Here is a 24,899-nt window from a genome sequence, read left to right on the forward strand (position 1 = left end):
CCCATCACATATCCAATCACCCCCGTCATGTCTGCCGTTATATCACTCCCTTCCCCCCTCCATGCATTCCCCATGCCGTGTGTCACTCTGGCTTGTTCCGTAAGGGATTTGCGGTCTCCTCGATCATGTCGATGGGCCCTACTTAAACCATGGCTCTTTGTCGGGGGTCATCAAACATGATGCCGATTGTTACGCTTCTCGCCTCCAGTTTTCCCCCTCCTGCTACTGCTGCTGGATCAGTATTGCAGGGGTCTTCCTATCTCTTTTCCCGCTTGAACCGCCGTACGAACGGCCTCTCGACTGACCCTGCGCTGGATGAGCCGCTTCTGGCAGTTCAAATCGGGGGCATTGTCGGTGCATACGTGATCTTCGTCGCGGTGCTCTTGAGCCTGTTGCTCTTCGTGGGTCGACGTCTACGGAGAACAGTGCACTCCTCCAACTATTCCCTGCAGATGCAAATGATGAAGCCGGTCAAGGACTCGATCAGCCTGGATCCTAGCCCGGTCACCCCCATCTCTGCACAACTCCCCATCCCGGGGCAGGCAGATGGCTTCCGTGGGTCCTGGAGTACCCTGACAAAAGGGTCCAGGTCCCATCTCTCCGGCAACGGGAGTGTTGCGACCATCGATGAGTCGGTGGTGGCGTCCGATCGACGCCGAGCGCAAGAGGAGATGGAGAAGCTCTACGCCGCGGTGCTGGAGTATGACGAGCAGAGAGCGTCCGGGAAAAATCCCGCGCGCGAAGAGACAGAGATCCAGTCGCCCGACAGTGTTCAAACCAATCCGTTCACAGACCGCGCATCGAAGGGTTCGGACCAGATGAAGGCTCCCATGAGCCCCCGGTCCAGCTCGCGTCTGTCCCGGATCTCAGGGCTGTCGCTGTTCAATTCCAATTCGCGTCCCCAGCCCAACAGCAGTAAGCTTCGGTCGCCCCGGCTCCCGCTCCGGAAGATGTCCATCTCGTCGCCTCTGGCGTCCCCGGATGTGCACGCTTCCACCTCCTATGGCCAGGACCAGATGCCCCTGAGCCCACGACTCTACAACCCTCCACCTCCGCCGGCTCCCCCAGCGGCGAGCCGGGTCTCTCTGGGGAAGCCTGGTAGCCGAGCACCGGCCCCTGCGCCCCTGAGCCTTTCTACGCCCGGCCAGAGTAAATCCTCTCTGCCGTTCCGGGACGCCTATCCTCTGCAGAGCGCGCCGGCCACCAAGACGACTGTCTTGGAGCGACCGGAGAAGCCGTTGAACGGCCCTCGAACGGGCCTGCCGACTCCGTACAGTCCCTACATGCCGTTCACGCCGGTGACTCCCCTGACGCCCAGCCGGATTGTGACGAGGAAGCAGCGGAAACGAGAAGCCAAGGAGAACGGGTTGCGAGTGTTGAATGAGGATGACATCGTGCCGGACGATGAGGACGTGTGGGGGTGTTGAGCGAAGGAAGAGTAATACTAGTACTGCCAAGCTGGATGTCTCCGCAGTGGCAACAAACACAGACAGTTAATTTATTTGTCTAAGCACAGACATGAGACCCCGCAGAGATGATGAATACATCCGGCGTAAGGACATATTGCCGTGCGGCTGAGGCGTTGCTATAGTGTGTGGCTATACTACGTATTGGTATACTATGGGCATATGCTTTCCACGGTTCTGCCCCGCTTCGTGCGCCCGGTTCTTGTCTGTCGTCATCCTTGAGGAGACGGTGGATCGTCTACGGATAATAATATAATAATAACGACGCCAACGCCCTGGATGAGTCGTCGTTTTGTTTTTTTTTTTTCCTCCCTCGAGGGAGTCGGTTTTGGATACCAGCGCATTCCCATCCGTTTGCGACAAGAACAACTACAATACCAACTTCGCCTCCATCCGAACCACATCCATCTCGACCACTTCACCACAACCACACACTCTCGCTTCTACAAAGCTTTAGTCGCATCGATCGCAACCCCACATTACAATCGTTTCTTTATTCGCATCACCATACCCCATGCCGTTGACGATCCTTTCGCAGTCGCAGCTTCGTGCGCTGCTTCTATCGCTCACCCGAGATGAGATCATCCAGCTCCAGCAGAATCTCAGCAAATCCTTACAAGACTACTCGACCGGATCCCAAGAGAGCGGCTGTTCGGCGACCTATCAGCCGCAGAGAACCGCCATCACCCGACAGAATGGCTGCACGACACTGTTCATGCCCGCCAGCACGGGCGCCACCATCGGCATGAAGATGATCTCGCTGCAGGACGGCGGCACGGCGGGATGCGCCGTCAGCGGCAGCGGCGTCGAGAGCCCCTCCACGACCGACAAGACGTCGATGCGCTCGCAGGGTCCGCGAAGCTCGACGGCGTCCGTCACCTCCGACCTGAGCGAGCTGTCCATTTCGTCGCAGGAAGAAGAACGGGAGCGGTCGTCGAGCACCTCCAGCGCCTCCCTCCCGTCGGGCTGCGTCAACAAGCTCCCCGTCGACTCGGGCCTCTCGGACACCATGGGCGCATGGCCGGCGGCCGGCACCCGTGACACGTCGCCGCAGGGCAGCGTCACGCTGCTGGACGAGGAGAGCCTGCCGTTCGGGCTCATCAACGCCCACGAGCTGACGCCGTTCCGCACCGCGCTGACGTCGACGATGGTTTTCAACAAGCGCAAGCGCGTGCGCACCGTCGTGGTGTTCGGCGCCGGGAAGCAGGCCTACTGGCACATCCGGCTGGCGCTGGTGCTCCGCGGGTCGGAGATCAAGCGCGTCTTCATCGTCAACCGGTCGTTCGACCGCGCCGCCCAGCTCCTACGGGACATCTACGCGCCCGAGAACGCCAGCTGGCGCGGCGACGTCAAGTTCTCCGCCGTCAGCAACGACTTTGGCGAGTACTCGCGCGTCATCCACGACGCCCTCCACAAGGCCGATGCCATCTTCTGCTGCACGCCCTCCATCACACCACTCTTCCCCGCGCACCACCTCACCTCCCACGAGGGCCGACAGAAGGGCCGCCTCATCAGCGCCATCGGATCGTACAAGCCGCATATGACCGAGCTGGACCCGGACATCATCCGGGAGGAGGTCACCGTGCAACATTCACACCGTCATTTCCACAAACATGTCAAGCGCAGCGGGGTCGTCGTGGTGGACAGCCTGGACGCGGCCCTCAAGGAGGCCGGCGAGATCATCCAGGCGGAGGTGAAGCCCAACCAGGTGGTGGAGCTGGGCGAGCTGTTGATGGTGCGACAGGCGGGGCGGGACCTGAGTCAGGAGGACGAGGACAGCAAGAGTCTCCGCGAGTGGGTGGAAAAGGGAAATGTGATATACAAGAGTGTGGGATTGGGCCTGATGGATCTGGTAACGGGCGGCGATCTGGTGCAGCTGGCGCGGCAGCGGAAGATCGGCACGACGGTGGAGGAATTTTGATTCTGTTCAGGTTGTATAAATTACTAACAAGATATCACTAGGAGGTACTCATACTTGTCGATAGAAGAATATCACTATTATCACTCTTGTGGTGATTCGAATGGTGGTGTAGGTATATTGTATAGTACAGATTGCTGTATCGAGTATAGACCAGCTCGTGACATCAACGTCATCGTCATTTTCTCTCCTCACACACATACACACTCTCTCTTCTCCCACCACGCACTGCTCCTCAGGAATGCTGTCAACCAACCTGTGGAGGTTCGATTCGGGCTGACTCCGAATCAATCAGTCATATTCTCCATTAAGGTTACGCGATCATTATTGCGGAGTAACATTCTCGACGAGGAGGGGCTGCTGCTGATCATCCCACTTTCGCGCAAAGCTTCGTCGGGCAGTGACCAGCAGATATTTTTCGCTCAAAGACTCCCTGAGACGGAGTACCTTCGCTGCATTCTCTTTCCCACACCTCTCTGCATGCGGACGCCTTCACCATGCGCAACAACGTCGTCCACCTTCCCAACGGCCAGTTCTATAGCGCCACCCCAGTCTTCGGCGGGGTCACCTTCAAATCCAACGATACTCGCCTGCACTCCTCGATCCCTCCAGGATGGACCGTTGTCATCTATACTCGCCAGGCGGCGACGAAGAAGCCTGAAGAAACCGATTCGCAGGAGCGCCCACCCAGTCGTGGCCGCGAGGGTACCGAGAAAGATGACGCGCGGTCCTCGACCCGGTTCACCATCCCAACCCTGCAGGACGACTGTCTGTATCTCTCGTACATAATCAACCCGCCCGACACCGACTACAAGCCGGTCACCTCGCCGTCGCGCCAGATCGCCATGATGCTCTGGGTCACGCTCTGGTGGTACTTCCACGAAGACGAGCCCTCGCCGTACCTGGACACCGACGCTTCCTCCCACACCCCTACGCTCGGCAAACCCAAGGGCAGCTGGCGCATCAACATCAAGCGCGAGGGTATCTTCAAGGGCCGCAACGTCCTGGCCAAGCTCGAGCGCATGGGCCTCATTTCCACCGAGGACTCTGCCGTCGGCGCCGACCCCTACGGCGCCGGATTATGGGACAACCTGTTCGTCAGCCGCCGCACCTTCTGGCAGATCGACCCGCGCCTCTTCCTCTTCACCTTGAACCCCCAGCATGCCATGGCCGGATCCTTCACCAGCCGACTCGCCTCGCCCACCCGCGAGAACATGTATCTTCCGGACGCAAACGCGCCCACGTCCAACAGCGATCAGCGACCCTTCACCCCCAAGGAGACCCCCTACACCTCCGGGAGCCATCTCCCCACGTACTACCCCCCTCCGCCCACCCAATACACCTTCACGAATGGCGTGCGCCACCCCGTCCGCCCGAAACCCCCACACCAGGGCGAGGTCTTCTACGTGCGCTACATCCCTAGCGTGCAGCAGTATCTCTCCTTCCGGGTGCCGTACCTCCACGCGCCGGACCCGCGCGCTGGGCGCCCCGGGTCCGCATTCTCCTCGCCGACGATCCATCCGGACGCCGACCCGTCGCTCTCTGGACCGTCCGATCTCGAGCTCCTGCACAAGTGGATGAACGACCCACGCGTCAACGCCTCCTGGGGCGAGGGCGGCCCCATCTCGAAGCAGGAGGCCTTTCTGCGTGGCAACCTTGACAGCCGCCACAGCTTCCCCGTCATTGGCTGCTGGAACGGCAAGCCCTTCGGCTACTTTGAGATCTACTGGGTGAAGGAGGACCGGCTCGGGCCGCTGATTGGGAACGCGACCAACTACGACCGCGGCATCCATCTGTTGATTGGCGAGCAGGAGTTCCGCGGGCCGCATCGCGTGGCCATCTGGTTGAGTGCTTTGGTGCATTATTGCTGGTTGGCGGATTCGCGGACGGAGACGGTCATGTTGGAGCCGCGCGTGGATAATGAGAAGTAGGTTTCCTTTACGTACTCATTTTTCTGAATGTGCTAACGTGTGTAGGGTCATTGGGTATTTGCAGCGTTCAGGATTCTATAAGGAGGGCGAAGTCACGTTCGCCCATAAGCAATCTGCTTTGATGAAGATCAAGAGAGACTCTTGGGAGGCTCCTGTTTTATAGGTATCGGGCTGTAAATATGTGTTCTTGCAATGAGCTATCTACTACCATTACGCCGAGAAATCCTCCTAGCCAAGCCTTAGTGTCGGTCCCTTCAGTATTCGTTCTCAAGCTGACAGTGTGCCATCGGTGGTCCGCAGTATATTTTCCAACTCGCTCAAAATAAGGCCGTTTTCGATCGTTCAGGCAATCAGAGTAGTTACCAGGAGCTTCAAAATAGCCTCCGTGGCAGCGGTTGGGTGCAGGGGTCTGGGGCGGTGGGAGGTCCAGCGAAGAGGGTCTCCAAGCCTTGGACCACTACAGTGTCATCCCATTCATTTCTCCGACTATGGCTGCTCCTATCCCAGTGACAGGTCGAACTCGAGTGTTTGGCTCCCAGGGTGCCGTCAAGCTGGACATAACGATAACTACTGCGTCCATCAATGACCCATGGTGGACAGACACGTCTCGCGCAGCCGTCTACCCACATGGCCGTGGGCGGACCGTGAGATATAAGATGGACACCCAGAAGGACGGATTGGGTCTAAGAATCTGTAGAGGCAAGAAGCTTTCTCTTCGCTGCCTTTAGCGATTCTTCGCTTTCTATCGTGGTAAGAATAGTACACGATCCACAGGAGAAAGCTCTTGATTTGGCTTTTCGTTTCCACTAATTTCTATCCCAAAGGACCTCATATTGGTGGAGTAGTGGGTAGTTGAAGATGGTGAGTCTTGACGTGTCGTGGGGATATGGAAGCGTTAAAGAATTTTGGACGACCGTGTATGTTCAAGAACTACGTGCGTTCCAATCATGAACATCTTGCCAGCAACGTTGATCAAGACAACAAGTATAAAGCATTCCACCAGTAGGTTTATATACACTGGAATCTCCTAGGACGTACTGAGGGCACATAAGAAAGTTGAGAGTCAGGCAGGGATGGAAGAGAACTAAGTGGTGGGCAAGAAACTGAGCATTTTATAGCCTGCGATGGAGCGCGAAGCATTGCCACATACAAGGTGAATGGACGCCATGTAGGTGCCTTCGTAGCATACAATGAATCTATGCAGAGTTAATGGAGGCTATGCATCATGCAATCAGTTTGATTGCAGGTCTTCTCTATCCAGTTCATTGACTGCTGTTGGAGCGTTGGATGTATGTGATTACATAAGATCCAGGACATTTCCGCATTGGGAAATGCAACTTCACCAACTTCATCGACTGATTCAGCCCTGGCCAGCATTCCATATTACCCCGAAGCTGTGAGTTGCTGAAGATTGTCTCTATTGCAAACACTGACTGCTTCCAGGACAAGAGCATCCTTCACGACTCTCAATGCCCAGCTTTACGCAGTCTGTACTTGGATACAAACAGTCCCACAACACAACGCACTAGAACCATACGATACAAACTACATCCAAACATCCAAACATCCAAGCAAGACAAGCAAGACAAGCATGAGAACAAGAGACCACCAAGATGGAAACATTCCATTGCCAATCCCACTCTTCCGAACTGATCACTCTCCTTTCGTCCCCGCAAACGTCATCCGCATGCGACCAGTTGCGCACGGCTTCTCGAGTCAAGCAAGGGAGACGGAAGAATCGATCGAAATCCCTGATCGCCCGAACGGGAATCGAAAATTCCTTCCTCGTCGAGTCTACGTGCCCAGCGAAAGGTCGTTCGTTGCGGGCCGAACGCACTGTATCCACAGCCGATCTGGTGGTCGCTCCCATGGCGATCAGCTCGCCTCCATGCGACCTGTCAGCATTCTTCAAGACTATTGATTTGATTTGATTTGATTTTTTCTTCTCTCGCTCCCTCTCCTTCACATTCCTGTCTCTATCTCTGCCCTCAGTTCCGTCGCCGGCTCGGCCGTCTGCGAATTAATTCCTTTCCTGTTTTGTTTATGTCGTTGATCACTCCCTCCATCCAGTACACGATGTTTATGGTCGCCTCGATCCGGCCGATTTCGCCCTGAGCTGACTCGCCTGTTGTCCGCGCCCTCTCCATCCGGTCACTATTTATCTACATTGCTGTCTCCCGTGGGAGGTCCTCTCCGAGGAAGGACTGATGTGTGGCTATGTGTACGACTTCCCTCCCCCCTCCCGATGCCAGGCAATCGACCAGTGTGAACTTGTGATTGATTTCGCCTGAACCTCTCTGCCTGCGGTCCCTCCATGCGGTCGCCATCCCAGGCTAATGTCTTCGTCTGCCACAGCTGCCAAATCGCTCACCACGGCTGCCACGCTCTTCGCGGGGCCGGGGACAGCAAACAACGCCACGCCGGCGGTCAATGTAGGTTTCCGAGACGCGCGCTGACCAGAAACCCCGACGCTGACGGCGAACGACCAGGACAGCGCAACCTTCCATTTCGTGCTCGACGGCACCGTCCAGACCCTCTCTACACAAAACTCCCCGGACACCGGCCCAATTAAGGGCCTCCTGTTCGTGCCCAGTCTCAGCCCGCTCGACCCGTGCAACAACACCACCGCGCCCTTCACCCCCGCGAATGCCACCCATCTGCAGGACGTGCAGCAATTCGGATACAAGACCATCGGCCTGGCCCCTTGGGTGTCGGCCGACTGCACCCAGGCGTATCTGAACGCCTCCGACGAGGCCGGCAGCGAGGCCCTGGTCTTCTTCATCCCATCCAGCAACGACACCAAGCCCCCCGGCGCGGACGATCCGACCTGGTTGCTGGACGGCGACGACGGGTGGAAGAGTCAGACCGCGTTCCCGGTGTATGCAATCCCGGGCCCTGCGGGTGCGACCCTGATGCAGCAACTGGCGTTGTACTCGGGGAACAACAACTCTGCGTCGTCTGCCAACGGGTCCACCTCGTTCCTGCAAGAGGGGTTTACGGATATCCGACTGTTTACGCTTATTGACCTCGGTAGGCGCGTGTCGATGTTTCTGACGGCCGGACTAAAGCTAATGCGCAGCAGACCGCGGAGACAAGAAGATGCCCAGTCTATGGGGGTTTATTCTGGCCATCGTCGGAACGATTCTGGTCCTCAGTATTCTGCTGCTCCTCTGTTACCAGCTCGTGCAGAAACGCCGGCGGGAGAACCTGCAGCGGCGCATTGAAGCCGGCGAAGCAGACATCGAGAACCTGGGACTGCACCAGATGAAAGTGCCGCAGGAGGTGCTCGACTCGATCCCGGTCTACACCTATCCCGATTTCGACGACCTCAGTAACAGGTCGGCGGACCGTCGGGAGGACGTCGTGTCCACCCGCTCCACCGATGAAATCCGCGAACCGAAAGAAGAACGCGAGGACGATACCTCCCACCGCACAGATAGCGTCGCCCCACAGGACGACCGATCCAAAGATCCACCCAAGGACGAACCAGAAGATGCGCCTGCGCCCAAAGACGATCCGGTAAAGGATCAGTCCACCAGCGAGAACGACTCGGCCACCGCCGAGTTCCCCGAGAAACCAGAGCAATCCGAGATCCAAGCAGACATCTCCTGCCCCTGTGCTCTCCCGACCGACATCCCCGCCCAGCCGCGGCATCTCCACCGTCTCAGCCGCTCCCAGACCACCTGCGCGATCTGCTTGGACGACTTTGTGCCGCGGGCCTCCACCGTGCGCGAGCTACCCTGCGGGCACATCTACCACGTCGAGTGCATCGACCTGTCCCTGACGCGGAACAGCAGCCTGTGCCCGCTGTGTAAGAAGTGCGTGCTCCCGCCGGGGTGTTGGACCGTACCGGTGACCAACACGATGGTGCACCGGGACAACATGTTGCGGCGGTCGCTGCATCAATGACCACGGATGTCGAGATTTTGGTTATGGACCTGACACCTGATACCTGATACCTGATACCCTGTATGAGTAGACGACCAATACATACATACATGTCTAAACATTAAACAACCATGCAACCCGCCCCGTAAGACTATCAAGCAAACTTATCATGCTTCCCCTTGACCCGCACATCCAACACCACCTCATGGAAATCGCCCTCCCTCCGCGCCCGCCGCAACCGGCGCACCTCCTCCTCCAAGCGCCGCCCGACAATCTCCTCCAGCTCCAGCCGGCTGATCTTCTCGCGCGCCTTGGTCTCCTTGCTGGCCTTGATGCGCGGCTTGAACCGCGCCTGCATGCGCACGCGCACCGTCGTCTCGAACGACACGGCCGTCGCGTCGCCGCGGATGTCCACGGTCTTCCCGCTCGCCGCCTTCGCCGACGGGGTCTCGCGCGCGCAGAGGAACGTGTCCGTCGCCCCGGCGCCGCCGGAGGTCTGCAGCGCAAACGTGCCGGGGATCTCGCCGGGGATGATCAGGAAGGACTCGTGGTGGGAGATGGCGGCGGCGGTGGCGTGCGGGATGCCGTGCGAGTCGCAGCTGAGATATCTACCTCCGTCGTTAGCGGGCTTCCTCTCGATTTTTGAACTTTCCTCGCAGCGACAAGAGCACATACTTCCCATGGTGTCCCTTGAAACTCACCGCCTCGGTGCCGGCCACCCGCGTCGCAACCCACACCTGTCGCACGTCGTGCGGCTCCGCGGTGGCCGGGTCGCCGTCGACCAGGTTCTCGACCGTGCTGGCGAACACCTTCCCGTTGGCGTCGGAGGCGATGCAGCACGGCGGCTCGGACGAGAGGACGAGGATCACGGGGCCGGCGAGATCGCTGGGCGTGTCGGCCGACACCCAGCTCTGGTCTTCGGGGTTGTCGTCTTGGTCGGTGGGGGTGGAGTCGGCGGGTTTGGAGGCTTTGACGGGGCGTGAGTCGGAGGGATCGACGGCGCGGTGTTTGCGCTTTTTGGGCTTGTCGCCCTTGAAGGTTAATGGTTTGACCATGTTCGCGTTGTGGTGGAAGGAAGCTGAAGTGCGTGATGAAGGAGGTGAAGCGGCGATATTTGCGCTTATCGATAGGGAGCTTATCTAAGATCAACTGGCTAACTTAGTTAACTACGTAGTTATAGATACCCATCTTCACTCTACAAAGCAACCACACCAACTATAGCCCCGCGAATCTCTTACCGACGTCCCCAGAATATAATCCCGACAGACATCCACGTCCCGCTCGTGGCGCACACCACGCACATCGAAATCAAACTCGTGAAACACCGCCGCCAGGATCAGCACCAGCTCGGCCCGGGCAAGATTCACCCCCAAACATGCCCGCGAGCCGTGATAAAACGGTACCAGATACCGCTCCAACGGCCGCTCCATCTGGTCCCCCTCGCGGAGCCATCGCTCCGGCCGGAACGCCCGCGGGTCCGGATAGATGGCTGCGTTCTGGTGGGTGAGCAGGGCGGTCATGCCGACGGTAGTGCCGGCGGTGACGAGGCTAAATGCCTCGTCGCGCAGTCGGGCGGGCTGCAGCTCGCGCGGCGGGAGCTTGCTTTCGAGCAGCTCGTGGAAGACGGTGCGGTGGCCGGCGTGCTCGTGCGATCGGTCCCGTTCGTGGCGGATGGCTACCTGCCGGGACAGGTCCTTCTCCTGTGTGTGTGTGTGTGTGTGTGTGTGTGTGAGGGGGTGGGTGACTGCTGGGATGACGCCTACCCTGCGGAAGTCCAGGATGCCTGCCATGGCCGGGGCAAGCATCTTGACGATTCGATCCTGCTGGGTGTTGGTGGGCACTCGGCGACGGCCGCCAGATCACATACGGGCAGCGAGGAGCTCAGCCGCATAAACCACGGGATGTGGATGTTCTGAGTTGTCAGCGTGGCTCCGGAGGCACAATGGGGCGACGGACCAGCAGGCTCACTTCCAGGAAGCTGTCCACGTCGTCGAAGCCCTTCCGGCCCCAATCGGGCTGGAGGACGTGAACCGGGTCCCGGGCGAAGCAATGATCGTCGATGATGTCCGGAGTGACGGTGGCATAGATGTATACCATGTTGACGGGCTCGGCAGAGAGGCTGGCCTCGCGCAGCCGGCGACGGAGGACGTCGATGGGCCGGCGCATGACGGGGGTCAGATCAGCGACGGACTTCTTCGAGAAGAAGGGGTCCAAGGCGCTCCGACGGAGACGATGCAGGTCGTGGAACTGCGTGCCGATTGTCTATGGTCGTCGATGTGGACTTCATCTGGGTTGATCCTGATGACGGGGCCTGCATTCTGATGAGACGGTTGCCATGCAGGGTCCGGTGAGCCGTACCGTATTTACGGTGCAGATCCTTCAGCTGGAAGGTGAACTGGCCGGAGAGATACAAATCGTAGTACCATTCATACAGGTAGGTCACCTTTGCCAGAGGAGGGCCGGGGATGTGAGCGAGGGGATGCAGGGCCCATCGATAGACGAGCAGCGTAACGAGAAAGACGAGGCCAGCGTAGACAAGCGCATACATGGCATCTACCGATGAGACGAGCAGAGAGGATGTACCGGGCATTGGACGTAGAGGATACTCATTATATAGTAGTTTATCTGGTAGTGACCACATACGAGACGGCCTATCAGACTCTGGTCGGCTAGTGCTGACCTGGAACAACCAGGAGGACATCCTGCACGATCCACCATAACTAACCGACGGAGACCAAAAACTAATCAAAAGTAATGGCAGCTTTGATGGCCGTCTTATTGCGCATCGCCTCCAGACACTCCTCCCACTGGTCAATCGTGAACACCTTATTCACGATCCCCTTGACCTTCACCTTCCCGGAATCCAGATAATCAATCGCGGCCGGGAACTTGTACGTCTCGGAGAAACTACCGATGATGGTGATCTCGTCGCCGAAGATCTTGCTCGGCGGCCACGACACCCGCGCCGAGCTCGCATACACGCCGTAGACGACGAGCTTGCCCCCGCGGCGGACATAGTTGATGGCGTCCTCGAGGATCTTGACGCTGCCGGTCGCCTCGACGACGATGTCAAACCCGTACGGGTTCTCCTGCTTCAGCTGCTCGAACTGCGCGGCCGGGTCCTTCCGCGACAGCGCGACGTACTCGTCGCCCGCGTCGAGCGACTTCGCCAGCTCCATCTTCAGCCCTTCCGGGGCGGCCACGACGACCCGACAGCCGCCATTCATGCGGAGCAGCTGCGCCAGGATCTGGGGTCGGCAGCGTCAGCGTCATCTGATCAGGTCTGATTCGATCCCAACATGCAAGGGAGGGGCGGGGGGCGGCGGGGGGGTGGCAGGGATGAACTTACAAGGCCGGTAGGGCCAGCGCCGAACAGCAGCACAGACGAGCCCATCTTCGGCGCGATCTTGTCCAATCCGTGCGCCGCGCAGGAGGCTGGCTCCAGGAGGGTGGCGTCTACGTCGGAGAGGTTCTGGATCTTGAAGACCCGGCCCGCTGAGATCTGGTCAGTACGAAACCGGACGAGGAACGGACGATGGGGGGGCGGAGGAGGAGGAGGGGGGTTGGGCGTACCCGGATAGGCGCAGTACTCGGCGAAGCCACCGTTCATGGTGACGCCATGGGCCTCAAAGTGTTCGCAGAAGAGCTCGTCGCCGCGACGGCAGTAGAAGCACTCGCCGCAGAGCTCGGAGTTGTCGGCGACGACGCGGTCGCCGATCTCAAAGCCCTTGACCTTGGGCCCTAGGGCAGCGACGACACCAACGGTCTCGTGGCCTAGGACGGTTAGTAGGGGGAGGATGTTGGGGGATGTTGGGAGCCGGATCCGTACCAGGGACCAGAGGGAACTACGTTGCATGGTGAGCACGGGTCTGGGATAGGCGTCTTGGGGCCTACCTTGGCGATGAATTCCCCCTCGTGGATGTGCAGGTCTGTACCGCAGACGCCGCAGGCCTTGACCTTGATCAAGACATCGTTATCGCGGAGAGAGGGCAGGGGGACGTCGACAACGGCGTGGCATTCGGGCTTCTCGTATCTGAGGGCCTTCATAGTTTGGGGGAGCACAGAACCCATGATGACAGCAGAATGGTAGACTGGACAGGTAGAATGTCTTAAGGAAGAAGATGCGGCAGAAAGAGGGGAAAGACGGGGCTTAAAGGATTTATAGAGCAGTCAGACGAGGCCTCTAGCCCGATGCAGCATGGCTCTGTCATCGGTGAGTCCGTATAGCATCCATGCATGTATACAACAAAGTAAAACAACCTCACCGCTAACTCCACCATCCTGCATCGCCCGGTCTCATGACCCCGAATTGATCCTTCCAGCCTGTCTAGAACACCTCCGCGGATGTACCAACAAACAAAAAGCAAAAGGGACCGGACCCCCCCCCCCCCAATCCCGCTACTTCAGTCCAAACCCCTCGCTGTTCACCACCGCCGCCCACAGCATCCGTTCCAATTGCTCCCGTTTTGCGTACCGGTACAGTCCCAGCATGTTGAAGCACGTCCGCGCTGTCGGAAACCGGGACGCATCGTCGCCTAGACAGGCGACTCGGATCGTGAGGCTCGTTGCCCCCATCGCCGGGATCCGGTCACTCCCCGTGATAAACGACAGGATCTTGCGTTGCGCCTGGGGCCGTGTGTGTTCGAAGAAATCCCAGAACCACCGCACCACCGGCTCCGTTTCCGGCCGCGGCATCCCCCAATTGTCGTACGTAGCCACGGCCCGCAGCGACGCCACGTCCAACGCCTCATCCGATCCGCGCACCAACAGTTCAATCTCCTCCGGCCGGAAAAGCGAAAGCGCGTTCCCCCCACACACCGTAAAGAACCCGCGCTTGAAGGGTTCGAATTGCCGCGTGACCGCCGTGTCCAGGAGGTAGTGCACATACAGGTCCACAAACTCCCGCCGGTTGGCATTCGTTACCGGCCGCTTCTCGCCGCCAGAGCAGAGAGGAACAGCCAACACCTCTCCGTAGCGATCGATGTCGGCCACAAAGTCGTAGCAGAAGGTATCCTCCACGTTCCCTTCAAACTCTAGCAGCGACCGGAGCCCTTTAGCCAGGGCCGGCCGATACTCCGCCAGATCGTCCAGACTACACTTGAACGGGGACCGCGTGGTAGACGGCTGCGGCCCGCCCGTGGGCGGAGCCGCCGCCAGGAGCTTTTTGAACGCAAAAGGCGGCAATGCAATGTCCAAGATCGTAGAGTTATAGATCGCCAATCCCAGGAGAACCCCGACCAAGAAGAATTGCTCGGACGACTCAAAGCAGTACGGGTTGAAGTAGCAATACTGTGAATCATCATCGTAGATGAAGAGGCCTAGGGACGTTAGCGGGTCCTCCACCAACACTTGACAGTCCGACCACTTACCGTGCTCAGGATCAAACACTTCCCGGACTAGGAGCAGGAACCACTCCTTCCGAAGACCCCCCGCGTCGACCCCTTCTTCACCCACGAACTCAATCCGGAGACCCTTCTTAATCTCTTCTTGGCTGGAGCCGACGACTTCGCTGACCCCTCGCAGGCTGTCTTCCACCAGACAGTCCCGTCGAACCTTCAGCACCAGATACTGACTGACGGCTTTCCGACTGAGAATGCTGTTGAAGAAAGCCTCGCGAGCCTTGACTTCCATCTGGCGCCGCGCGTCATGCTCCATGATATGGATCTTGGCCCAGATACTGAGGAAGAACGGATACTGACAGAACGAGAACTTGGCGGTTCGGGATTCCCAAGCCTCAAAATCAGCCACCAGGTCCGAATAGTCCAGGAGGGTATTGTAGAACGTGCTGATGGGAAGAAGGTGCGCTCGCCGTGGGGGAGCGCCATCTTGACTGAGAGCGCCCTCCGGTTTCCGAGAAACGATCGTATTATTTGCGGTGAACAGCAAGGACATGACCCGGGCGGCCGCCCGAACTTGCCAATCGTCACAGTATACCACAGGTTGGTCCCGTTTATCGGTGGTGGGCTTATTCGGGCCTCTTCCGTTGATGGCAGCATGGAGTTCCGCAGGCGTGTTGCCTGCCGCGCTTGAAAAGCTCGGAACCAGACTGTTTTCATTCTTCGACGACTGACTGCGCTTGCGTCCGTGTTGGCGAGCCAGGCGATACGTCACGAAGCTCCCAACCAAGTCGACAAGCTTCTCAAATTGCCCCGCAGAGTACCGCGAGAACCAGGAAACCAGGTAATGATGGCATTCATTGGGAAGGTGGGCCAGCAGTCCCAGGATCCGCTTGACGAGCCCCGAATGGTGTCCTGGGCCACCACTGCGATGCCGAGACTGAGGCTTGGGATCCGGTGGGCGCTTCGGGCTGGCATCCTTCGGGTAGGAAGGCCTCCGCTCGTCACGCGAAGTCGGGGAGATAGGCGTGTTGATTGTGAGCGATGCGCTGGAGGGATATATCATCGGATTCGCCAATAAGATCAAAAGAAACCGAATGTCTCCTGGTTTCCTCAACGGCCGCCGGGGCCGCTTCAACAGGTTTTCAGTGGCTTTGAGGAGGGTTCGATGCAGGTGAAGGCGGGATTCCACAAACTCCCTTTCGATCATGCTCAGATCAGTAGCATCCCATTTGCGACTTCGCAGATAATCCTCTTCTCCGCGGATTTCAGTAGGCTTCATCTCCGACCATCGCTCAACCCAGGACATTCCAGCTGTCAGGATGAGTTGATACCAACGGGCGAGCTCGGCCCAGTTGATTCGAGGGCTCCGGGAGCCAACCAGTCTCGACGAATGTGAACTCCTTTCCTTCGGATGGGTATGGCCATGACTGCTCAGCTGTTCATCACCATGCATCCACCATGTAGAATTCTCCGCCAGGTCTCCCACAAGCAAAGTTTTTGCATCGGGTTCACATGGCACGGCCTGCGCAGGGGCAAAAGGTGGCTCTGGTTGCGGCTTTGGGAGGATGCTCTCACTGGCGGCCCGCGGGATATGTTGGCCGGTGGCAAAGGATCGATTCAGGCAGTCACACCCTTTGAAGCAAGATATGATATACTCCTCGAGGGGACGGAAAACGTAAGGAAGCCGCGGCAATTCTTTGGTCTCGGGGTCGTAGGACCGCCCGGGCGCCCGGGGCGAGCGATCCCTCCGGGGCGCATTCTGGACATCTCGGCTTTGCATCTGCGAATCTCTTGGTTCCGCGTGATACGCCGGAGTCCCCTGGGGTTTCAGGTAGTTGGACGTTCCGTTCATTCCGTCCAGTTTTCCTGGCCGACTCGATGCCGACGTACTTCGGTTTCGGGGGTCAACCTTCGTTCGAGGGTCTGACAGGTGGCCGGGCGATGACTGGCTACTGGACTGGGAACTATTCTCATCCTGCGCGATGGCCGTTGGTTTTGCGAAAGGCGTTCCTCCAGGGAACGCTCGCGGGCTAGGAACATCCAGAAGTTGTCGCAGGTAGCCGGAGACGCATCCATCAATGATGGCCTTGGTCCGTTCAACAGACAAGGGCACAGCTATGGGCAGATTAGAGAGCCGAACCGTCGAGACTGAGCCGCCAAGCACATACCTTTTCTGGGGGCAACCGGGGGAGGGGGCCTGCCCGAATGGGAGTGGCCGTGGGGGGCGTCATTAGACTCCCGATACGGCTCGAGGTCATTGACGGTTAAACACTCGGTGCAGCGAAAGACGTGAAGATTCCGCGGCCACCGCACGGTCGAGTTGCACGTCATGCACTTCCCCGTTGTCAGCTCCTCGCCCGGCGCACGAGCCGGGGCCTTACGAGGGCTTGTCGAAAGATCAGGCAAGTACGTCACATCGTCATCGTCGTCATCGTCGTCGTCGTCATCGTCGGAATCCAGGAAGTCCTGCTTCTTGGTGCGCCTCTTTCCGAGGCCTGAGAAGGGTGAAGGGAAGGGATGGCTGATGGAGCGAGAGTGGCCCCGGCGCCGCGGCGGGGAGGTGGGTAGATTAGGGTTCATAGACGGTAAGAGCTGGGCATCCTGAGGGATCAACGACGGAGCGTTCCTCTCATTTGGGATAGGGATGAAGGACGTAGGAGGATAGGCACCGGGCGAAGTTGGGTTATGGGCCGAGCGCGACGGCATATGGGCGCATCTGACGGAGCTGGGTCCGTGAAGAGAGAGGCAGGAACTAAGTTCGGTTCGCTAAGAGATAGATCGGTCGATCCGGGGTCGGGGATAATGGTGGTCGTCGGGGAATTGGGGATCATCCATGCACCATAGAGGGTATTTATAGGCGATAACGAGAGAAGGTCGGTGGGATGAAAGACGATCCTGGGGAAGCACTAAGCACGCAAACACAGGCAACCGCCGAGGAAGGAGACTGGGTCCGCTGACGTATGTCGGGTTAGGGCGATAGGGAGAGATGGAGATGGAGACGGAGATGGGGATGGAGGACGGATAGGGCGAGGAGGAGGATGAAGGTGAGAAGATATAATAATAGAGAGAGGATCAAGACGCCGGATGGAGAAATCGAGAGGTTCGCTCTTTCTGGCAGCTCCTGCCCTACGGCCAGCATTCTGCAGTTGCTATTTTCGGCCATCACATGACTGCCATACCTTTGACTACGGAGTACCTACCAGGTACCCGGTATGTACCTATGTCGCACCACCACGACAAAGTACCTGCGAAGTACAGTACGACGTACCTACACATCGACCACTGCAATCGGACGTTCAAAGAGCCTCCACGCTACACCTGCCCTACAATGCCCCAACTCTTTGAAAAGCAACAAATAGTCATACTTCGTTATGGGAATCATCGATGGGAAAATTTTTGCTAACAGGCGATCCATGAGATCTGTTGCATTAGACTCACTCCCCAGTCGGTTCGAGAAGCTCGCCAGGGACGAAATAAACACATCATCCTTGAGAAGATTTTTTCCCCACTCCACACACAAACACCCGTACCAATCCACCCATCTACCCTTAACGGTATCTCCAGTAGCTCTGGGTGTTCTGGCGCTTCCAGGTGTGGCGACGGCCAGAGCGGGTGTTGTTGTAGCGGTGGCCCTTGTTGATACCACGGGACTTCTTGCCGGTAGCGGTGAGGCCACGGGACTCGCGGTGCTAGATCCATCGTCAGTCGGGGGGGGGGCTCCGCGCAGGGGGAGGGGGAAAGAGGATCCGTTGGGCAAAACGCACCTTGTGGACGGGGTTGCAGATCCAGTTGATGCGGGCATCGCGGCGGATGGCCTTGTGCTGGGGGTCAACGCAGATCACCTCGAAGTACTTGTAGGTGGAGTCCTGGTTGATCCAGTAGGAGTTCAGGACACGCAGGTTGGCGCAACGACGGCCGACACGCTCCTCGGCGGTGGCGCGGAGGGCGCGCTGGTACTTGAGCTGGTTCACACCCATGTTGGTGGGCTTGCCTGCACCACGAAACCTCCCGTTAGCCTAGTGTCGTGGGTCGCAATATCTTCGTTGGAACGTACCGTAGGTGGCACCCTTAGGGACAGGGCGCTTGCGGCCACCGCGGCGGACACGGGCACGGTAGACAACATAGCCCTGCTTGGCCTTGTAGCCGAGACGACGAGCCTTGTCGGGACGAGAAGGACGGGAAGCACGGTGGATAGCGTTCAGCTGACGGAGCTATATTGATGCACTCTCAGCAAAGTTCAACGAGTGTATAGCAAGACACACGAGCCCCCAGTGGGAGCGGTCATCTCGGTGTGCCACATCCACATCCGCCGGCGTTCGATGGGATCGTTTCGAGCCGCCCAGTATCACCCCTCTCGGAACAAAAGGGATTCCTATGGCATAGCACACGAGCACCCGGCGGGATGTTAAATGATCGCAAATTGGGGGGGAATTCTCACCTCCCAGCAACGGACACGGAGCAGGAAGCGAATCACGTCGGACTGCTTCTTCTTCTGGATTTCTTCCACGTACTTGAGGGCACCCATCTGGACGGAGGACAAGAATCAGTATCGACGGGAAAAAAATTGCACGTCGAGTTCAATGCGATGTCGACTGAATGAGAGACGGCAATGGAAGGAATCGGTATTGGAACATACCTTGTCGGCGTGGCAGGTCGTCGATTGTCGTCGTTGTCGCTGCTGAAAAAGTTCGAGAAGAAGATTGAGGGCTTGAACAAAGTCGGGGAGGAACTTGTGTGTGGGACGCTAGCGATTAGGCGAGCCGTGTTCCCGCCAATCAGAGGAGGGCTGCCGTTTTCTGCCTGAGGTGTCTATTTCCCTTTTTCCGTCTGACTAATTCTGGTAGCCCTAAGGCCGCAAGGCATCAACAACTCTCTACTGTACTAGCTGACTGGGCAGGCTGATTACTGCATAACCTCATTCTGGCATTGAGTCTAACCATCAACAGAACATTTGTCCCAATGACTAGGGGTGGAGGCTGAATGTGTAGGCTCCTCGGTCCCATGACAATCTCATGACAACAACTAGGATCATTGCTGCAACATCCAGCACACCTGGGCAGGATCAAAAATCTGTAAGAAAGAGTGGTCAAAGAAATTACACATCTCCGGGAATCCCCATACACGGACAAAATTTCAACACAAGAATCGCACCACCAGCTCCAATGGATCGACTCCATTCCAACTGCATATGTCAAACTGGTCTCAATCATGCCATCACGCCGTACAGTCGGAAACTCTATTAGGTATCAGCGCTAACGACGGGTCGTAAACTCTCTTTGGGGGTTCGTGGCACATGTTTTCTAAGTCTTTTTAAACAACCGTGTTACAAAAAGGAATGGGAGGCCAAAGATTGGGCAATGAGAAGCACAAAAAGGGGAGGAGCGTGAGGACAGGTACAAGGATCGAAAGGAAAGGTTGAGTACAGCTGAACCCGGACAGAGGTAAATGAAGGAACTGGGGTCAGATAGATGGACGGGGAATGTCCGCACCACACGGCTCGTCGGGGACAGTACGCGTACTACCGTCTCAAGAGCCGAGCGACAAACCCTGGAACCGGTTCACCCAGTCGCCGGGACCAACGTGCATACGAGGGGGGCCGGAACTGGCCCCAGGGCTCGTAGCGTAGTCACTATAACTCGCGTCCAGACCTCCAAAGGCATGGGGCGAATACGGAGCGAATGGATCCCCGGAAGCAAGCCCACCTAGCCCGGCTTCTGGCATGCGAGAACCCTGCCCGAAGGATTGATAGGAGTCGGGATAGGTATTGCGCAGTAAGCCAAGCGGGTTGGCGGCAGGCTCCCTTCCGCCGTCGCTGTCTCGCGCGTGACCATATTGAGCAGTCTCGTGCTGGTGGGAGCGATCTGCGGCGTTATCCTGGTTGTACAACGGGTTCGAGTGTTGCAGACCAGCTGTCGGCGGCGTGACGAAAGACGCCGGGTTGATCGCGGACATCCAGATGCGGGTCTTGTAGATCTTGAATAGATCGGTTACCAGAGAATTAAAATTGATGTAGGAGTCCGCAAAGTAGTAGAACGTGAGTTTCTTCCAGTCCCTTCGAAGGCCCGTCAGCATATGATCAGAAGTAGGGAGGGAAGGGAAACCTTACATTTGAAACTCTGCGTCCAGGATCTCCATGTTGAGTCGGTGTTCTGCGACCTTTTGCTGGCAGACACGCTTGGCCTTCGCTTCGTTCCCTTCCTTGTCGCGTAAAGTAAGGATCTCATGGTTCTGGGCCAGCCGCTTGATCAACTTGGGCTTGATGTCTGCCGCCGAATCTTGCACCCCATGCGGGCCGTGTGGACCCATGCCACCGATGGCACTGCGGCCGCCCAGACTTCCCGGGGCGTTGACGTTTCCTGCCCCATTCTGGCCTTGTCTGGAGAACATCATCAACCACTTGTAGTGTTCTTCTGCGTACTGCTGCTTTAATTCCCGGGCCCTCTGCATGGAGATGTTTGCGTGTTGGATGGTTCCCAGGTCCGTGCCCCGGTCCGCTTCGACAATGACAAGATCGCCGGCCTTCACCTGCAGACCGGTGTCCTCCTGGATGTAGAATACATCCGCCCGGTGACACTTGAAGGTCACAATATACAGAAGCTGATTTTGATGCGGATGCGCTAAACCCGTCTGGTGGCGGCCGTAGGCGTTCGGCACGGCATACGCCTGGTGCAGAGAAGTAGGCACGGCAGACGAGCCATCGGGGCCACGAACGGCTTTGTCGCGTGCAAAATAGGACTCTGCAAACCGACGAGCTCGTAAATATTCTGTTTCCATTTCCTGCTCCTCGGAGCGAGGAACCATGTGAAAACGGTGATACTCACGGTTCTGGTTCTGAGCAGTCGGGAGATGGCCATCGCCAAGAGGGGCATAGGCCTCGTCCCGATCCGGTATTCCAGCTCGTGCGGCGGCGGCCGCGACAGCGGCAGCTTGCGAGTCTCCCGACACGGAGGGGTGTCGAATTGGGATGTCTGCAAAGGAATGGCGTCGGCTTTGCGGGATATCGGCAACACTACCAAATCCGAGAGAGGTTTGCCAGTGTGCCTTTCGGATATTCTCCAGAGCACGGTTATCCAACGAAGCCAGGTTCGAAAACTGTTTCTCCAGATTGGCGGAGTGCTCCGAGAACCGTCTTCTGGTGTTGCTGTGGATGTTACTATAGCCGGGAATGTCGCCCACCTCATCAAGGTCCTCCACCGCAAGGTCTGCCTCCTCGGGGACACTGCCACGGATACGATGCAGGCTATGCAGGCCCGTACCGGCACCGGTGGGATAGCCGCTAGCGGCAGAAGCCGTGGACATTGCACGGTCCCGGAAGCTGTTGTCCATCTGACCGGCAGCTTGCCGGAGGAGAGCATTCTCGCGCGACAGCTGTTCAATGGTACGGGCCTGGTTCGTAGTATAATTGCTGAGGCTACCGTCGGACCCATTGGGGCTCCCACCGCCGCCGTCGTCGTCGTCCTCCCGCACACGACCAAGGGTCGCCGGGTCATGGCCTAGCTCTCCCAGCAGACTCGGGCGCGAAGATCTATGCTGCAGGGCGGAGAACTGACCACCATTGCGGGGGCGGTTCCCCGGGTATGCGGCCCCCGACTTGTTAGCCATGAGGGTTAGGAACTCCGGGTCTAACTGGCCGACGGAGTAGGACTGAGAGCGGTATGTCTTGGGGGTCGGGTGGAGAGGGATCGAGAAGGGGATGGCGGAATCACCGGACGTGGTACGAGTGGTGGGACTCAGTAACTCATCGGTGAAGTGGTTGCTCGCTGTCGAGGGGTTGGACATGGTGGGAGAGGGAACGATCTCTGCCAGCCTCGGAGGGGGTTCTTTCCGGGAGTCGGTATTCCAGATCCCCGTACCCCAGGGAAAGGAACCGCCTCCAACATGAGGCCAGTTGATCGAGCCGCTCATTGCCGGGCTTGTGTTCGTCGGCCAACCGGACTGGTCTGTGACCGGACTGGTTGGGTTCGAGATCCCCGTCGGCAGAGAACCCGCCGTCGTCAAGGACGCCTTGCGAGGGAGACTGGCGGGAACCTCGTTCAGCCAGGAGGTCCGACGGGCCGGTTTAGGCACCGGCGCGGCGGTGGACACGGGAGGCAACTGCGCGTGGTCTCCATCGTCATCGGATGACGCCAGGGCCTCTGAATCCGGCGTGGAACGGCGAACACCGGGGTGGGATTTCTCCAACCTAGCCGAGGCGTTGCCGGGAGGGGTGGTGGCCGTTTTGGACGACTGGGTTGATTTAGAAGGTTGTGCGGCCATGATGATGCTGCGAGCTCGCTGCAGGAATCTGCGGCCCCAAGTCAGCTAAGTTATGGAGGGGGAGGAAAGGGTGTGGGATTCACTGACGGCGAAGATTTGATTGAGAGTGTGGATGGAGGATTCTATTTCAAGACTTGGAAGGTTAGTTAGGTCCAAAGCGAGACTAGTGAAGTGTTGTCACCTGAAATAAGATAGGAGTGATAAACACAAGTGAGGGAAATGTCTATTAATCGGGAGGACTGAATGATAACTTGAAGAGAGGGGTTAGCTATGGTGATGGGAGGGAGTCCGGTCATGGATGAGAAGAAGGGACAGGCAGTAGAATAAAAGGATGATGCAAGTCCACTGGAGATTGCGAGTCAGGACAGGCAGGTGCAGTAGCGAATACTGCAGGCATCAGATGGGCCGATTTGAATCCAACATAATATTCACCATCTCCCGGAACGAGCCGTGGTGTGTGTGTGTGTGTGTGTGTGTGTGTGTGTGTGTGTGTGTGTTTGAAGAGTCTTGGTCTTGCGCCGGGAGATGAGAGGAAAGTGGTCGGGGTGATATTGCGATCGCAAGGGGGAAACTGGGGAAACCGAGGGAGAAAGTGAAATTGCGGGGAAACGAACGGCAGGTGCCAAACGGCGTCCAGACCAGCAGAATCGCCACCCTCCACCCAGCACGTACCTTGTAGAGTACAATTTCGGATCAAACCAGGAACCGATATAACAGTGCGGGTTGCGAAAAATTCAGGGATAACGAGGAGGATAACGCGGCAGAAGAAAGGTCGTGATGGCGTCTGAGGATGGCATGAGCGAGGATTCGACAGCGATGGGAGGATGTCGCGGGACGACTTACCAGTCTAGAAAACAAGGCGACTTTTTTTAATCTATTCGAGCGCAAACAAAAGCAGTCTCTGGGACCGGGAAGGTCGCAGTGGTTGTAAATGAACAGGGGAATCGTGGGAGGAAACGAAGCGACCAGGCTTCCAGTCTAACGAAGGCGGAGAGGCGTCCCGATTTGCGACAGCCTGATCGGTCGACAAGAAGACAGGCTTCTGGAGGGTCTGGTTTCTTTTCTCTTTTTGAAGAGGAGAAACGGGAAAAAATCGAGGGAAAAAAAAATTGGAAGGTAAAAAAAAATTATAGTCCGACACGAATTTGTTCAGGAGAAAGGAGTCTAGAACTGTACGTGGTGGCTTCGAGATCGCGAGGGCTGCGAGAGAATCCGAATGCGCGGGATCGGAGATGGTAGCGTGACCATGGACGGATGACGTTGGGCGAGGCGATCGATCTAGCTCGGAGACGTATGGGTAGATCCCTCAAGAGCAGCGCATCTTGAGGGAAGACACGCGCCAGATGAAGGAGATGAAGCGGATCGCGAGGGAGTGGAATGCAGAAGGAGGGTGGAGAGAGGGAGAGGATGGAATGTGCAGGAGGAAGAAGGGCGATGATTGCTTTATGGGGCGATGATGGTCGCAAGTGGATGGAGTGGGGAGAGAAGCTTAGTACCAGGGACGAAGGAACCGAGTCGATGACGAAGAGTAATGATGATGTCAAAGGGGAGAAAAGGGAGAAAGAAAGGGAGCCGGTGGATCAGGAGGAGAGCGGGAGAGAAAAGAGAGGATGGAAGAAGGCAGCGGGGGAGAAGATGATTTTAACCCGCGCGAGAGTTAGTGGTAGGGGGAGGAGAAGGTGGTACGGTGGTGGTGGTGGTAGTGGTAGTGGTTGAGGGCGACAGGAGAAAGCGACAGGGTCGAGAAGTGGCGCCAGTGGATGGGCTGCTTCATCCGTTGACTGACCGATCCGGGGATTCTTCTCTCTCGTAGATGAGATTATTCTTTTTTATTCTTTTATTTTATTTTTTTTTTCTATTTCCTTGTTCTCTATTCGATTTGGATGTCTTTTCTATCTTCTTCTCCTCTTCTCTTCCTCTACTGCAACCTGTATGACATCGGCCATCATGGAACGCCGGCCAGTGGGTCGGCCCCAGTGGAGGTTTTTCCCCTCCAAACGCGAAGATCCTCCGCGCTCTCACTGGCCGGTTCAGCATCTTGGATTACATCGAGTCTGAGGATATACGTTGGATGTAATTTAAAGGGTTATTACGGTTATGA

At 57.6% G+C, this 24,899-nt stretch overlaps 9 protein-coding genes across 9 annotated transcripts; 4 read left to right on the forward strand and 5 right to left on the reverse strand.

Moving 5' to 3' along the window:
• The first annotated feature begins 1 nt into the window (after nt 1).
• On the forward strand, nt 2-1,595 carry BDV59DRAFT_61949 (uncharacterized protein). Its single transcript, XM_073696779.1, has one exon. The coding sequence runs from the start codon at nt 150-152 to the stop codon at nt 1,425-1,427; it is 1,278 nt and encodes a 425-aa protein (XP_073546430.1). The 5' UTR covers nt 2-149; the 3' UTR covers nt 1,428-1,595.
• A 1-nt stretch (nt 1,596) lies between these two features.
• Nucleotides 1,597-3,563, forward strand: BDV59DRAFT_61950 (putative proline utilization protein PrnX-like). The gene has a single exon (XM_073696780.1). The coding sequence runs from the start codon at nt 1,981-1,983 to the stop codon at nt 3,385-3,387; it is 1,407 nt and encodes a 468-aa protein (XP_073546431.1). The 5' UTR covers nt 1,597-1,980; the 3' UTR covers nt 3,388-3,563.
• Nucleotides 3,564-3,881: 318 nt separating this feature from the next.
• BDV59DRAFT_203266 (GNAT family N-acetyltransferase) lies at nt 3,882-5,478 on the forward strand (the record flags this gene model as incomplete). Its single annotated transcript, XM_073694233.1, has 2 exons — nt 3,882-5,311; nt 5,361-5,478. 2 exons carry the CDS (start codon nt 3,882-3,884, stop codon nt 5,476-5,478), a joined length of 1,548 nt encoding a protein of 515 aa, XP_073546432.1.
• Nucleotides 5,479-7,651: 2,173 nt separating this feature from the next.
• BDV59DRAFT_203267 (E3 ubiquitin-protein ligase RNF103) lies at nt 7,652-9,224 on the forward strand (the record flags this gene model as incomplete). The annotated part of the gene is made up of 3 exons (XM_073694234.1): nt 7,652-7,747; nt 7,805-8,345; nt 8,398-9,224. 3 exons carry the CDS (start codon nt 7,652-7,654, stop codon nt 9,222-9,224), a joined length of 1,464 nt encoding a protein of 487 aa, XP_073546433.1.
• A 133-nt stretch (nt 9,225-9,357) lies between these two features.
• BDV59DRAFT_203268 (uncharacterized protein) lies at nt 9,358-11,793 on the reverse strand (the record flags this gene model as incomplete). Its single annotated transcript, XM_073694235.1, has 8 exons — nt 9,358-9,811; nt 9,879-10,234; nt 10,442-10,903; nt 10,967-11,023; nt 11,071-11,115; nt 11,160-11,450; nt 11,486-11,514; nt 11,562-11,793. The coding sequence occupies 8 exons, from the start codon at nt 11,791-11,793 to the stop codon at nt 9,358-9,360; spliced, it is 1,926 nt and encodes a 641-aa protein (XP_073546434.1).
• Nucleotides 11,794-11,855: 62 nt separating this feature from the next.
• BDV59DRAFT_62002 (zinc-dependent alcohol dehydrogenase family protein) lies at nt 11,856-13,335 on the reverse strand. The gene is made up of 5 exons (XM_073696783.1): nt 13,098-13,335; nt 13,033-13,048; nt 12,777-12,977; nt 12,553-12,698; nt 11,856-12,451 (listed from the first exon to the last, which is right to left on the reverse strand). Exons 1-5 carry the CDS (start codon nt 13,272-13,274, stop codon nt 11,945-11,947), a joined length of 1,047 nt encoding a protein of 348 aa, XP_073546435.1. The 5' UTR covers nt 13,275-13,335; the 3' UTR covers nt 11,856-11,944.
• A 1-nt stretch (nt 13,336) lies between these two features.
• BDV59DRAFT_61996 (uncharacterized protein) lies at nt 13,337-17,379 on the reverse strand. The gene is made up of 3 exons (XM_073696782.1): nt 16,711-17,379; nt 14,573-16,657; nt 13,337-14,521 (listed from the first exon to the last, which is right to left on the reverse strand). Exons 1-3 carry the CDS (start codon nt 17,246-17,248, stop codon nt 13,602-13,604), a joined length of 3,543 nt encoding a protein of 1,180 aa, XP_073546436.1. The 5' UTR covers nt 17,249-17,379; the 3' UTR covers nt 13,337-13,601.
• A 503-nt stretch (nt 17,380-17,882) lies between these two features.
• BDV59DRAFT_181461 (60S ribosomal protein eL15) lies at nt 17,883-19,313 on the reverse strand. Its single transcript, XM_073690243.1, has 5 exons — nt 19,179-19,313; nt 18,981-19,067; nt 18,597-18,753; nt 18,307-18,533; nt 17,883-18,231 (listed from the first exon to the last, which is right to left on the reverse strand). Exons 2-5 carry the CDS (start codon nt 19,065-19,067, stop codon nt 18,091-18,093), a joined length of 612 nt encoding a protein of 203 aa, XP_073546437.1. The 5' UTR covers nt 19,179-19,313; the 3' UTR covers nt 17,883-18,090.
• A 556-nt stretch (nt 19,314-19,869) lies between these two features.
• On the reverse strand, nt 19,870-22,798 carry BDV59DRAFT_208875 (PSP1 family protein; the record flags this gene model as incomplete). The annotated part of the gene is made up of 2 exons (XM_073695289.1): nt 19,870-20,594; nt 20,649-22,798. 2 exons carry the CDS (start codon nt 22,796-22,798, stop codon nt 20,069-20,071), a joined length of 2,676 nt encoding a protein of 891 aa, XP_073546438.1. The 3' UTR covers nt 19,870-20,068.
• Nucleotides 22,799-24,899: the final 2,101 nt, after the last annotated feature.

This window comes from Aspergillus ambiguus (assembly GCF_047715705.1).
Source record: "Aspergillus ambiguus strain CBS 117.58 unplaced genomic scaffold BDV59scaffold_23, whole genome shotgun sequence".
NCBI lineage: Eukaryota > Fungi > Ascomycota > Eurotiomycetes > Eurotiales > Aspergillaceae > Aspergillus > Aspergillus ambiguus.